General features: G+C 38.8%; 1 protein-coding gene across 16 annotated transcripts in view; it reads left to right on the forward strand.

Moving 5' to 3' along the window:
• The first annotated feature begins 270 nt into the window (after window positions 1-270).
• C1H3orf70 (chromosome 1 C3orf70 homolog) overlaps window positions 271-13,845 on the forward strand; it is an 81,005-nt gene continuing 67,430 nt past the window's right edge. For 12 of the 16 annotated variants that reach the window (XR_004320998.1, XR_004320999.1, XR_004321017.1 and 9 more), the window contains exon 1: window positions 272-887. Coding sequence is in view for 2 of the 16 variants with exons in the window: in XM_032482932.1 (XP_032338823.1) it covers window positions 692-887 (196 nt within the window). In the remaining 14 variants the exon portion in view is untranslated. Of the gene's footprint in view, window positions 888-13,845 lie in introns of all 16 variants that reach the window. The other 4 variants (XR_004321005.1, XR_004321016.1, XM_032482932.1 and 1 more) reach the window with 3 other exon arrangements.

The raw sequence follows: 13,845 nt of genomic DNA on the forward strand, positions 1-13,845 counted from the left end.
CGCCCCGGGGCCTGCATGGCCAGACACTCTGGGGGGCGCGTATGCGGCCCTGTGGGCCGCGTATGGGGAGAGACTGTGCATGTGAGAAAAATCTCACTCGCAGATGCATAGGGACCAGCCCACTGGACGTCCGGGCGGGCGTTTCCTCAGTGTGCACAGCTCTCGTGTGGACATGTGTGTTGGAGGGGACTGTGTGTGGGAAGTGTGCGTGTAAGCTGGCGTGCACGTGAAAACCGAGCCGCCGAGGCGGATGTGTGTTCATAAGGGCCCTCCGTCGATCGGGGTCAGTCTCCGGGGACTGACTGAGTGAGGGGGAGGACACCGACGACCGCGTTTCCCCGCCGGGCGCGTGTGAGGAGGCGGGGCCGGCGGAGGGACGCGTGGCGTCTGCTCGGGCCGGTGCGCGCGTGTGCGCGTGCGTGTGCTCGGGGAGCGGCGCGCGCCGCGGCGGAGGGAGGGAGGGAGGCGGTGGCAAGCGCAGCCTTCGGTCGCAGCGCCCGGGGCGGCTCCTCTTCGATCTTGGAACCGCCGCGCTCCTGCCGCCACCGCCTCCGCCACCGCCATCGCCACGCGCTGGCGTGACTCCCGTCCCGCGCCGCGCCCTCCCGCGTCCGCAGCCAGCTCGGCTTCCTGCCCGCCCAGACGTCGCTTGTCCCGAGCTCCCGGTTTCGGCTCCGCGGAGGGAGAGGAAATGAGTGCGGCCGCGGCGCCGGCGCCCGAGCGCGGTTGGAAGAGCGAGAAAGTGGACGAGGCTCAGGCCCTGGCGCGGAGTTGCGCCGCTCGGAGACCCGACTTCCAGCCGTGCGACGGGCTCTCCATCTGTGCCACGCACAGCCATGGCAAGTGCTTCAAGCTGCACTGGTGCTGTCACCTAGGATGGTGTCACTGTAAGTCGAGCCGCGTCTCCCTACCTTCCGCTACGGTCCCGGGGCGTCCGCGGGGCTCTCTGGGGTCGAGGCCGGGACTCTGCGGCCTGGGGGACTCCAGGCTGGGCCGGGGATTCTCTGCCGCAGGCCGGGGCTGTCCTGGGCTCCGAGCGGCGGGAACTGCCCTCGCGCCGGACGACGGGCTGGCGCTGCCTTGGCAACGAGCTGAAATCCGTGGGGAGCCTAGCTTTAGCCACTTCTACAAAAGGGGATCTACCGTCCCAGGAAAACTGGAATGTATCTTTTTTCTTTTTCAACCGAAACGACCAGGCAGTGTGTTGGGAAATGGTAGACAGCCGTCAGAGTTGACGACAACCGAGGGGAAGCCCTTTTTTCAGGGCTGGTGGTTAAAAGCTGCGCCTCTTTCTTTCTCACTTGGTCTTTCTGAGCTGCTCTTTAAAAGAAAGAGCCCTTGGAAATCGAATTGTAGCCCATTTCTTGTATCCAGATTGAGAAAGCGCTGAAGTGTGAGGGACTCCTTCCAAGAAGTTAATTTTAACAGTTTGGAAGGGTGAACTCCTTAAATACCCAGCTGCAGCATATAGAACCAATGTATGAGACTTTTAAAATTACAAAATAAAATGAGCGAAGGTAAGCTTAAATAATTTTAAACCAATTTATGGAACTAAATGGTCTAGACCTTTTCTCTATGTTTATCCTGCCTGTAATTTTTAAAAAATGGATATAACTTTAGCCATTTAATTAGAATTTCACGATTTGGTTAGTTCATGGTATTTGGCCTCCTCTATCTGATGAATTATTTCTTTTTAGAAATATATCCTAAAGTTAGTTTCCACATAACCTTATAATAGAGGGTTTTGGAGTGCTTATTTAGGACACAAATTCTCAAAGTGATCTTAAATTAAAATTATTTTTTCCTTGTTGGTTACAAAAAATGGCTCCCAACAAGACATGCAGTGCTTAACAGATCCCTATTTACATTAATTGAGCATAATAGGATATTTTAAATTGAATTTATGACTTCAGGAATAGAGACTTCTTACATTTTCTTTACAAATACAAGGCGCATCGGACAGTATTGATTTTTTGCATTCTGTGTGCTGATGGATCAGTTTCTTTCTATATCTCATTATTCGTATTGCTTTCAAATCCATTCCCGATTATATGGCATTGCTTCAGTAGGGGACAGAGTACAAAGTTAGAAGGAACAACTATGGGAAACCTGTGATACTGAAATACACAAGTAGGGTGAATTTGGTAAGAGTCCATTGCCTGGGGAAGTATAGAAAAAATTGTAGCATAGAAGTTGAGGAACGATGATCCAGTTCAGTGCCTGTCTTATTTCAGCAGTCTCCCCTCTAAGTACACCATTACTGATGGGAACTTTGCAGTCTTCTCAGGCAGCTTCTTCCTTCATTAGACAGCTTTGACTCTTAAAATGCTCTTCCTTATATGGAGCTGAAATCAGTGACTTTAGAACTTCTTTCCACTGGTCCTATTTCTACCTTATGAAATCATATAGAACGATCTAATCCTTTTTTAGATCGTGGCTGTTTTAACTCTTCACATATACAGTTGAATTTCTCACAGGCATAGATTATCTTCTTCCTGTATTCTCAGGCACTGTCACAATGTCTGGCCTGAAGTAGGTTTGAAATTTATGTTCATTGAATGACTGAATGAAAGTAGCCATCATTTTTCTCTCAAGACATTGTTTTGTTCTATTTATAAATCTGTATTTCCTTCTGCCTTTCCTTTTATGGTATTCAGGCTCCTAAGCCTCCTGGTTCTTTTCTGAACACGTACCAATATGGTTTTGATCCTTTGAAGTTGGTGACCCCTAGGAGGGTGCATAATATCTGAGTTGTCTGATCTGTCTAGAGTTAAGGAGGACTGCTGTCTCCCATGATGATATACAACTACTGCTGCAGCTAGCATCACATTAGTTTTTCTGATTTCCACATCATATTGAGCTTGTTGCTGACAGATTGAACTAAGCGTGCTGTCAACTAAAGCCATTAAGCCTCTTTTTTGTTTGTGTGTTTGTTTTACATATGTGGCATAGGTTACAGTGCTTGCCCATCTCACAGTTAAATATTTGGACATGGGGACTGATTGATCCCTTAGATCTATTTTCCTATTTCCCTATTGATAAAATTGGAAACAGGAGAAGGCCACAGATCGAGTCCTAAACTGCTCTGCAGGTTGATAGCAATTCATTAATGAGCATTTATTGTTATGGTCATTAAATATTTATTTCACCACCTAACTGTACTGTTATCCATCTTATGTTTATCTTATACATACAAGTATAGTAGAACCTGGTTGAATATTTTGTTGAAATTCTGCTAACATACTATTTTTACATCTTTTTGATGTGTGATCTATCTATAAACATACTCTCTTTAAAAAGAAAGAAAATAGATTAGTCTGGTATAACTCAGGTTGGTTCCACAAATGCTTACTGCTTTCTTTTCTAAGTGATTAGAAGCTGCTTTCAAATAAATAATCTGAATGTAGAAAAGGATTGGCATTGAGTATACTGGATTGTTGTTGGCAGTTCTTTCTTTCATTCTTTTTTTTAAAATCAGACCTACATTTATTTTCTTTTTTCCAGTCTTTGGCAGCCCTCTGGTCTCCATGCTTCCTCAGCTGGCAGTGGTTCAGTGACCACATCCAAGTGGCGCTTCAGTTCACTTAGAGCAGCAAGGTGCTCTATTACAGCCTCTCACCTATACTGCACATCAATTCTTTTTACTTTTTTAAGCCCAAATATCATTTTTCTTGAACAGAGGCAGAGTTAACATATTTGAGAAATTCTACTTCTGGAGTATTCATGAACATGTCAGTCCTAAGTAGAATTCCTTTAATTTTGTTGAACATGTTTTGAGCACTTCTCTTTATGAGACATTATTATGGAGATTAGGAATACAAATACGAATACAGCTGGGTCATGCCCCGTAAGCAGAGTGTAAGGGCGTAATTAATGCTGTATTTATTTTTGTATTCCTTTAAAATCACAAATGATATGGGTGAAAAAACTATCAGCTTGTTCACCAAATCAAAATGCTAAAATAGGAGGACTATCTTCAGATGCTTGAGAGAGGACATTCAGAACAAATAAAAGAAGTTCAACTTTATATGGTTGATGTTAAACTTGTGAAATTTATAACCTTATAAAGTAGTAAAGGCTGCAAATAGATACCTGTTCATAAAAGACATGTAATATATGTGTATATTGGCAGATGCAGTGCTTGATGTAAAGGAAATAATTAGTATATTTAGGTAATAACTGATTTTGAGGACTATGGGAGGAAAACTATATATGTTCTGTTGGTGTCTTTGTCAAAGATAGATTATTGGGCTGAATAAACTATGACCATGAATCTGTGACTTAATTTTTTTTCCTAATAAGGAGTGATATTGGGTTGAATTAATGAATAAAGGATTTCAGGAGGACTTTTGAGAGTAAAAAAGACATGGCTTGGCTAGGGAAGAGGAATGGGAAAGAATAAATTGTATGCAGATAGTGTAAAGTAGATTTTTTTGTGGCTGAAATAGGATATTTAGAAGGAGCAAGCAATTTGGTTGTTGAGATGTTAGGGAGGGATGAGCAGGAAAGGTGGGGAAGTTTCAGTCGATAGAGACTTTGACATTGTAGTGAAAACATGGGTAATAAGGAAATGAAATCAGCAAGGGAGATTATTTTGGTATTAGTGTAAAAAATAGGTTGAAATTCATGCAGCAATATCCATATAATGGAAATTGGAATAGATTAGATTTGGAGGGGAGGAAGAGGAAGGTTATAAAGGATAACTTGTAGAATTCTGCCTTATGAAGCCTGGGTGGATGGTGATGCCATTCTTTCACTAACAACAACAAAATACTGGAGAAGAACTAGGTTCGGTTGATCATGGATGATGAATCCACAAAGACCATGAATCTAGTTTTGAATCTGTTGAGTATAAACTGCCTTGTCATTGCATGGTGATGTCAGTAGGCAGTTGGATATAGGGGATCTAGAACTTGGAGAAGGCTACATTAGGGACAATAAAGAAGTCATTTCTTACTTTTAGATTGCAGTTGTAGCCATGATAAAGCATGAGATTGCCAAGGGAGAAACTATAGTGTGAGAAATGGAGAAGACCATTAGGCTTTCCCTTTAGAATGCTAACATTTACAGTCTGGTTACAGGAGGATGAGCTGGCGGTAGAGTCTAAGAAGAAATGTACAGAGAAGAAAAATCTGGAAAGTATGGTATTGCAGAGGCCAAGGGAAATGAGTGTTTTAAGAAAGTATGAAGATGAAATCAGTATTTAGCAGGTTGTTTCTTAGATATTGGTGAAATCTAGCAATAGTGATTTTCTTTATTACTGAAGAAGAGGGTGAAAGATTTAGTCCTGCAGTGACTTCAGGAATATACTTAATTGCAGCATTAGTCAAAGCTATTTGAGACAATGAATTCTTCAAGGTAGAAAGAGAAGAATAGAATGCCAGGAGCTGAGAATTAGGACACAGAGATAATAGTCAATATTTATTGAGTGATTACTTTGTGCCAGAGTAAGCTTATTATGCTATGCACTTAGTAGCCAATTACATCATTATGTCCATTCTGTAGTCAGGAAAAAGTCTTAAAGAAGTTGAGTAACTTTTCCGTGGGCACATGATTAGTAATGAGTAGAGCCTGGATTTGGATCCAGGTCTGTCCTGATTCTAGGACCTGGACTCTTAACCACCATAGGTACTATAGAGCTATTTAAAGTTAATGAGCAAAAATCGAGAGTTTTGTTTTTTTTGGACCTGGTAAAGCCAGTGATGGGGAAAATTTTTAAGAAATAGGTAGCCAATTGTTATCAATTGCCCTAGTGAAATGCAGAAGAATGGGGACTGTAAAGAGGTCGCGGGATGTATTCCAAGTTAAGAGTTATCAAAGAGAAAGTGATTAGAAATGTCAGAGGTGGTTGGGGGTGGAGAGTGTGCATTGTATGATGTAGGTAACACCAACAGAACTCAGCTTTATTGGCTTAATAAAATCATGTAATAGTTCAGTTTTCTGCAGAAGACATCTTAAAAGATGTCTCTTTCAGGTTAAAAGCAGGAAGAGTGGGACTTGATGTAATCTAATAGATAATACTAACATATCTAAGGAAAGACTGTTACAGCAGAAGGTGGATGGGTGGCATGGAGTTAGAGAAAAACGGGAGTTGGAAAGGCAGAATATGGACGTGTTTTTTTCAGGACTGTTGAGAGAAGGTGGTATATTGCCTAGAGGCTTAAACGTCTGATCCCTGTGACTGGACTATCCCAGCAAATGTTTGGTTATGATTTGGCTTCCTATTTATAGATTTCCTATAGGGAAAGGAGTTGATTAGAGGATATAACTGTCAAGACCTATACTAGTTAGTGTATTTGCATTGTGGTTTTTGCATTATTCTATTTGTTCTATTTTCCTGCTTCTACATAACCCCGAAAATCAAGTTCTGACTTCCCCCAGGGTAATGCCAGCTGGTTTTCCTAAGGGACACCTCAGTCATATCAATAGCAGTAGCCATAGAAAATACATTTAAGATATATGACAGTGAAAACTAGCAAAAACAGCAGTCGTAGTTTGGTTAGATGGAGGAGTCAGCTGAAGCTTTTTTGAAGCATGAGGGTTCTTACCGCGTCTGGTCGTTGAAGGAAGAGGATACAGGTGTTAAGAGTGCAAAGGTGAAATCAAGTTCTGAGTGAGTTTCCTCACAGCTTTTCCAGAGGTAGAGAAAGCTGATAGGTGTTTTCCATCCAAGTGGTGCTTCAATCATGGACACACATCAACTTCAGGGTAACAGATAACACACCTGTTGCTTATATGCAGGCACGGTTGTAGTCTTTCTGCATATGTTAGGTCATTCACACCTCACCACAACCTTGTGAGGTAGGTACTACTATTACCCTCATTTTTCATGTTAGGAAACTTGCCGGAGGTCACGCTTAGTAGCCCTGGCCACGTGTGATCCATATTCATCAGAATCTCACCAACTTGGCTGGCAACCAGGGCTCTGGGTTTCTTGGTTCCGCTCAGGGTACAGTGAAGATGATTTTAGTTATTTTAAATTCTTTTTGGAACAAGGAGGATTTAAATAAATAAGTAAAATGGGAATGCTTTCAGATTTTAAGGAAAGGGCAGTTATTTACAATATGAATTTTTTTGAGTGGTTGCAAACTCTGTAAAACTATGCTTTTAAAAAACATTTAATAACATCTTTGTATAATACACAGCTTCAGTCATGTTGTATCCTCACCTGATCCCTAACTGATGCATTCCCTCTTTCAGTTAGTTTACATAGCATTATTTATTACTGGCTTCTGAGCCTGTTGAACTTAGGGTTTTGAACCAAACAGCTTTTGAGGGCCTTGCTATGATAATTTCCCACATTACAACACCCTCACTTTATTTAAGTTTGTTCTCACACATTGTGGAATCTCATTAATTTACAAGAGAGAATATTTTCAGAGAAGTTAAGAGCTATTAATTACAAACAAATACAGGAACATATGTTTAACAACTAAAAGTTGTCTAGTAGAAAATGTGTTTTCTTGAAAAATAAGGATTGGTTTGTACATCCAATGTGGAAGGCAGAGTGTAGTTGTAGGAAGGACAAGGGCTGTGGAGTCAGACCCACCTGGGCTGAGTCCTGGTTCTTCTGTTCACTGGCCGTGTGACTTTGGACAGGTTACTCAGGCTCTCTCAGCTTCAGTGTTCTCTTCTGAAAAATAGGAATAAAAATCCTACTTCACAGGATTGTTGGGAAGATTAAATGACATAAGCAAAGTACTTATTGCAGGTGTTCAGCATCAAGCCCTCCTCAGAACAAACAGTGGAAGTACTGGGTAGTGTCGTCATCCCTGAGGGCAGGCTCTGGAATTGGACTTCGTGTTTGAATCCTGGCTCTGCCCACTACTAATGTGGTTTTGGGGAAGTTACTTAATTTCTGTCTTTCAGTTTCATCATTTTTAACTGGCCCCATAGTGTGATGATTGTCACAATCCCCAACTCCAACTGTTTCCCCTTCTGCGAATGTCCTGATTATTCTGGAATTCACTTTGTAACCATACTCATTTGTTCAATTAAATACAACGAAGATGATAAAGATACTCATTTTTAGTATCATGACATTTAGAAATTGTTGAGTTTTTCAGTTGCCCTCATTGTCGAAGGGTCTGTTTTATAATAATAACTTTGTGATGATTATCTACTTTTTGTCATGGAATCTTGTATTCTTCCCACTCCCCTACTGCATCCTATTTTCCACTATTATTAAGCAATGGATAGTTCTGGTTAATCAGATATACCAATTAATAGATAACTGTCATATTATGTCAAACATGGATTTCAGAGGATCAGGCTATTATAAAATTGTTAATGTGAAAGTGCACATATTTAGCTTTAATTATCCAAAAGTCTTGTCATGATTCTGTAGTGATATTTAGATATCATTTGGAATACTGATTTTGCTTAGAAAAATGGAAACAGTGCTAGTTAGTAGGGAAGTCCTGGCTGCTGGAATGGCAGACAAAGTAGACTGAATTGTAGTTTTTGCAAATTACTTTTCTCAACTTCACAGGATTTTTGGTTTGTGTTTCTCCTGTTCTTATTGTTAGTTTGTTATTGAATATCCAGATATTTATCAATATTCTATAAGCCCGCTGCCCAGAATGTGCAATATCTAGAGCACCAACAATGTATAATAGATCCCTCCGGCTGTGCCTGCACAATGCCCTGAAGCAGTCTGTTCAGGACAGAGTCTTTTCCCTCCCTGCTGCTTATTTGTCCATTTAAAACTAGATTCTTGGTGTAATATAGAATGTGTTTCTTCCTCTGTATCTCATTTTAACAGACCTTTAGTGGAATAAAAACACTAAGAGTGTAATAATTTGGTATAATTGTGGAATATTCTGTTAGGCTCATTTGCTTTATCTTTCTGTCTACACACACACACACACACACACACACACATGTACTTTTTTTCTAAACCATTTAAAAATGCATGATGACATTTCACCCAAATATTTCAGCATACCTCTCGAGAATGAGGACATTTTCCTATATAACCGTAATACTAATCACGCCTAAGATAATAGCACTTATTCAGCAGTGCCATATAATGTACAGTTTCCTTGATTGTCAAAAGACTTTTTGAGTTGACTTTTTTTTCAATTCAGGATCCAATCAAGATTCACACATCACATGGATATTTTAATGTCACAGATGGTGGTGATAGTTTCACGGGTGTATACATATCTCCAAACTTACCACATTTAATACATTAAATCTGTACAGCTTTTTTCTTTGTTGATCATACCTCAGTGAAGTGGTTTAACAAGTGAAATAAATGAGTAGGAAAAAAGATTCATACATCACATTTCATTATTGTATCAGTTTAGTCTCCTTTAATCATTCTAGAATAATCACACTTTTTTTAGATGATACTGAAATTTTTCAAGAGTCCGGCTTAACTGCCTCTGGCATCCCCCATATTTTGAATTTGCCTAATTAGATTTAGGTTAAATATTTTTGTCTAGTTATTACCTAGGTGATATTATATCCTACTTATAGCCTCGTGATGAGGAGATAGGTCAGTTTGTTCCACTGGTGCTAGTGCTCAGGTGATACCTGCCAAGTCTGTCCATTATAAAAATATTGTTTCCCCTTTGTTATTTATCTTTTAAAATTATTTTTATCACTTTTTAAGAATAATCTGTGGAGTGATATTATGACACTGAGTGAACATCCTATTCCCCAGCAAACTTTAACCCAATGATTTTAGTATTTACTGAAGTTTCTTGTGTGAATCACTTATTCATTGGTAGTTGCAAAATGGTGATTTTCTGCCATTCCAACCATTTGGTGGCATTCTTATTAAAGATGGGTTTGTCTTGTCTATATCCTTATTTTTTAGGTGTTACCAGACAACTTGATTCTTTTTAATTTGTTAAAATCAAGTATCATTTTTTGGATGCCCAAATTATCTTTAATTTGGCCAACGAGAGCCCCTTCAAACTGGCTCCTGTGACCTTTTGTTATGTCACTACCATTTTTTGAGCACTGCACTGCTTTTCTGAACAACAGGCTGTTCTAGGCTTACCTAGTAATTTCCTCACCCCAGAACAGGAATCAGTTATTTTCCCAAGTAGCCTAGGTTCCTTTTAGTGAAGAATGATATGGAAACCATTATCTGGGCTTTTAGTGTGCTTATTTTTACTGGGATGTTACTGCATGTTACTTTCAGTGGACAGATCTAGGTTGTATGTGTATGTGTGTGTGTGTGTCTCCATCTGTCCATCCGTGTCCGTCCGCGTGTCGTTCACCTTTCCCCATTCCATATTTGTACCTCCCTTCTCTGTGAGTCAAAGCCCTGGTTTCCAGTATATCATAATATTTACTCATTTCTTCTATCCTCAGCTACACACAGGATAGTTTAGCAATTATTATATTAGTACCACTAACAAGAAGAAATTGATGGCTGAAGTTCAGGATTCTTTACTTGTTTTGATTTTTAGAATATATCCTGGCTTCTTGCATTACTTTTTTTTTCTGTGTGGGTATGTTGTCAGTTAGGTTCATTTATTTCTGATTCGAATCAATTTCTGGTATATTTTTTCACCCTTTTTAAATTAAACTTTTTATATTGAGATAATTTGTAGATTCACATGCAGTTGTGAGAGATAATGCAGAGATCTCACGTGTTCTGCGCCCAGTTTCCCAGTGGTAGCATCATGCAGAACTGTAGTATGATATCACAGCCAGGGAACTGACACTGATACAGAGAAATTCAGGAACATTTGCATCATTGCAAGGATACCTCATGTTGCCCTTTTATAGCTACACTCACTTTCCCTCTGGCCCCAACCCCTCATTAATCCCTGGCAATCACTAATCTGTACTCTATTTCTGTGATTTTCTCGTTTCTAGATGTTATGTAAATGGATCATACAATATGTAACCTTTGGGGATTGGCTTTTTTCACTCAGCGTAACTCTCTGGAGATTAATCCAGGTTGTTGTGTGTATCAATAGCTCATTCCTTTTTATTGCTGAGTAGTGTTCCATGGTATACACGTGACACAGTTGATCTGTTCGCCCATTGAAGGACATCTGGGTTGTTTCCAGTTTTTAGTTATTATAAATAAGCCTGCTGTAAACGTTTGTGTATGGTTTTCTGTGTGAACAAAAGCCTACATTTCTTTGGGATAAATGCCCAGAAGTGCAGTTGCTGCGTCATGTGTTAGTCGCACAGTTAGTTTTTAAAAGAAACTGCCAAACTCTCTTCCGTGGTTACTGTACCATTTTACATTCCTGCCAGCAATGTATGAGTGATTCTGTTTCTTCGCCACATTCCTGTCATTACTGGGGTGTTGTTATTTTAATTTTAGTCATTCTGATAGATGTATACTGATAATTTATTTTGATTTTAATTTGCATTTACCTAATGTCTGACATTTGTGTGCTTATTTGCCATTTGTATATCCCCTTTGATGAAATGTCTTTTATCCCTTTTTTCTAAGACTTTATTTTCTCAGAGTCATTTTAGGTTTACAGCAAAATCGAGAGGGAGATACAGAGATTGCCCATGTATTTTGCCCCCATATGTACATATCCTCTGCCATTATCAACATCATTTATCAGAACTGTACATTTTTCTACCCAGGATGAACCTGCATTGACACAGCATAATCATCTAAAATTCATAGTTTACCTTAGGGGTTCATTTTTAGTGTTGTACATTCTGTGGATGTGGACAAATGTGTAATGACATATGTGCATCATTATAATTTCATACCAAGTTTTCTCACTGCCCTAATAATCCTCTGTGCTCTTCTTGTTCATCTGACCCATCCCTTGGGAAACCACTGATCTTTTTATTGTCTCCATAGTTTTATCTTTTCCAGAATGTAGTATGTAGCCTTTGGAATCATGCAGTATGTAGCCTTTTCAGACTGCCTTCTTTCACTCAGTAATATGTGTTTCAGGTTTCTCCATGTCTTTTCATGGCTTGATAGCTCATTTCCTTTTAGTGCTGAGTAACAGTCCGTTGCTGGATGTACTACAAAGTTTTTATTACTTTACTAATTTTTTTTGAGGTGTAATTGACATATTCATTTCAGCTGTACAACATAGTGATTAAATATTTGTATATACTGTGAAATGATCATTGCAGTAAGTCTAGTTAACATCTATCACCAAACATAGTTCCAGTTCTTTTTCTTGTGATAAGAACTTTTAAGATCTACTCTCATTACAGCTTTCAAGTATATAATAAGTATTATTAACTTTACTCTCATTATATCCCCTTGACTTATTTATCTTATAACTGGAAATTTGGCCCTTTTGACCACCTTTACCCATTTTGCCCATTCCCTCATCCTCTGCCTCTTGCAGCCACCAATCTGTTCCCTGTACCTTTGAGTTCAGTTTTTGTTTGTTTTGATTTCACATACAAGTGGGAATATATGGTATTTGTCTTTTTCTGTCTGACTTATTTCACTTAGTATAACACCCTCAAGGTCCATTCATGTTGTCTCAAATGGCAAGATTTCATTCTTTTTAATGGCTGAATATATATTTACTATATTATTCATTCATGTGTTGGTGGGCACTTACGTTTTTTCAGTGTCTTGGCTATTATTGTAAATAATGCTGCAGTGAAAGTTTGCAGATCAGAATTTTAAAATTTTGATGAAGTTAAACTTAGGAATTTTCCTCTTATGGATGATCTTTTTGATTCCTTTAAGAACTCGTTGCCTAATTTGAGATCCAGAAGATTTTCCTGTATATTTTTCTTAAGAGTGTTGTAGTTTTAAGTTTTAAATAAAAGTCTGTGATCTATTTTGAGGTTTTGTATAAGGTGTCTATTTTAGATCAAGGTTTATTGATTTTTTTTGCCTATAGATGTTCAAGTTGCTTCAGCAGAATTTGTTGAAAAGCTATCTTTCTTCTGTTGAACTGCTTTTTGCAATTTTGTCAAAACCCGTATTGTGTTGGTCTGTTTCCAGACTCTCCATTCTGTTCCATTGATCTATGTGTTGGTTCCTCTGCTAGTCCACAGTGTTGATTGTTATGCCAAATAATGTGTCTTTAAATTAGATAAACTGATTCTTCCCGCTTTACTCTTCTTTTAAAAATTGTTTTAGCTATTCTAGTTCCTTGGCCTTTCCATATGAATTGTAGAATAATCTTGTCTACATCTACAAAAATCTCGGTGGGATTTTGATAGGAATTGTGGTAGAGTTGTAAATCAATTTTGGGAGAGTTAGAATCTTTACTGTGTTGAATCTTCTGTTCCATGAACATGGCATCTCTCTCTATTTCTTTAGATCTTTGATTTCTTTCGTCAACATTGTGTAGTTTTTAGCATATAATTCCTTACATGTTTTGTTTGAGTTACACGTAAGTATTTACATTTTTTAAATTGCAAATGGATTGAATTTTTAATCTTGGTGTCCTGTGTTCATTGTTAGCATAGAGAAATATAATTGATTTTCATGTGTTTATCTTGCATTCTGTGACCTTACTTAGATGAACTCACTTATTTCAAGAGTTTAAAAAAAAATAACTTTCCTTGGGATTTTCTACATAGATAATCATTTCATGTGGAGGTTGAGAAAGTTTTATTTTTTTTTTGTTTCTAATCCATATGGCTTTCTCCCCCCTTTTCGTGCTTCATTGTACTGGCTTGAACTTCCTCAGTTGTGTTGAATAAGAGTGATGAGAGCAGTAATCTGTGCTTGTTCCCTCCTCCATAGGAGGAAAGCACTAGATCTTTCATCTTTAAGTATAATGTTAGTTAGTAGGGTTTTTGTAGATGCTTTTTAGTAAGTTGAGGAAATTCTCTTTTATTTCTATTTTCTGAAAGTTTTTATTATGAATGAGTATTAAATTTTGTCAAGTGCATGAATTGATATAATCATATGAGTTTTTC

This window comes from Camelus ferus, chromosome 1 (genome assembly GCF_009834535.1).
Source record: "Camelus ferus isolate YT-003-E chromosome 1, BCGSAC_Cfer_1.0, whole genome shotgun sequence".
Lineage (NCBI taxonomy): Eukaryota > Metazoa > Chordata > Mammalia > Artiodactyla > Camelidae > Camelus > Camelus ferus.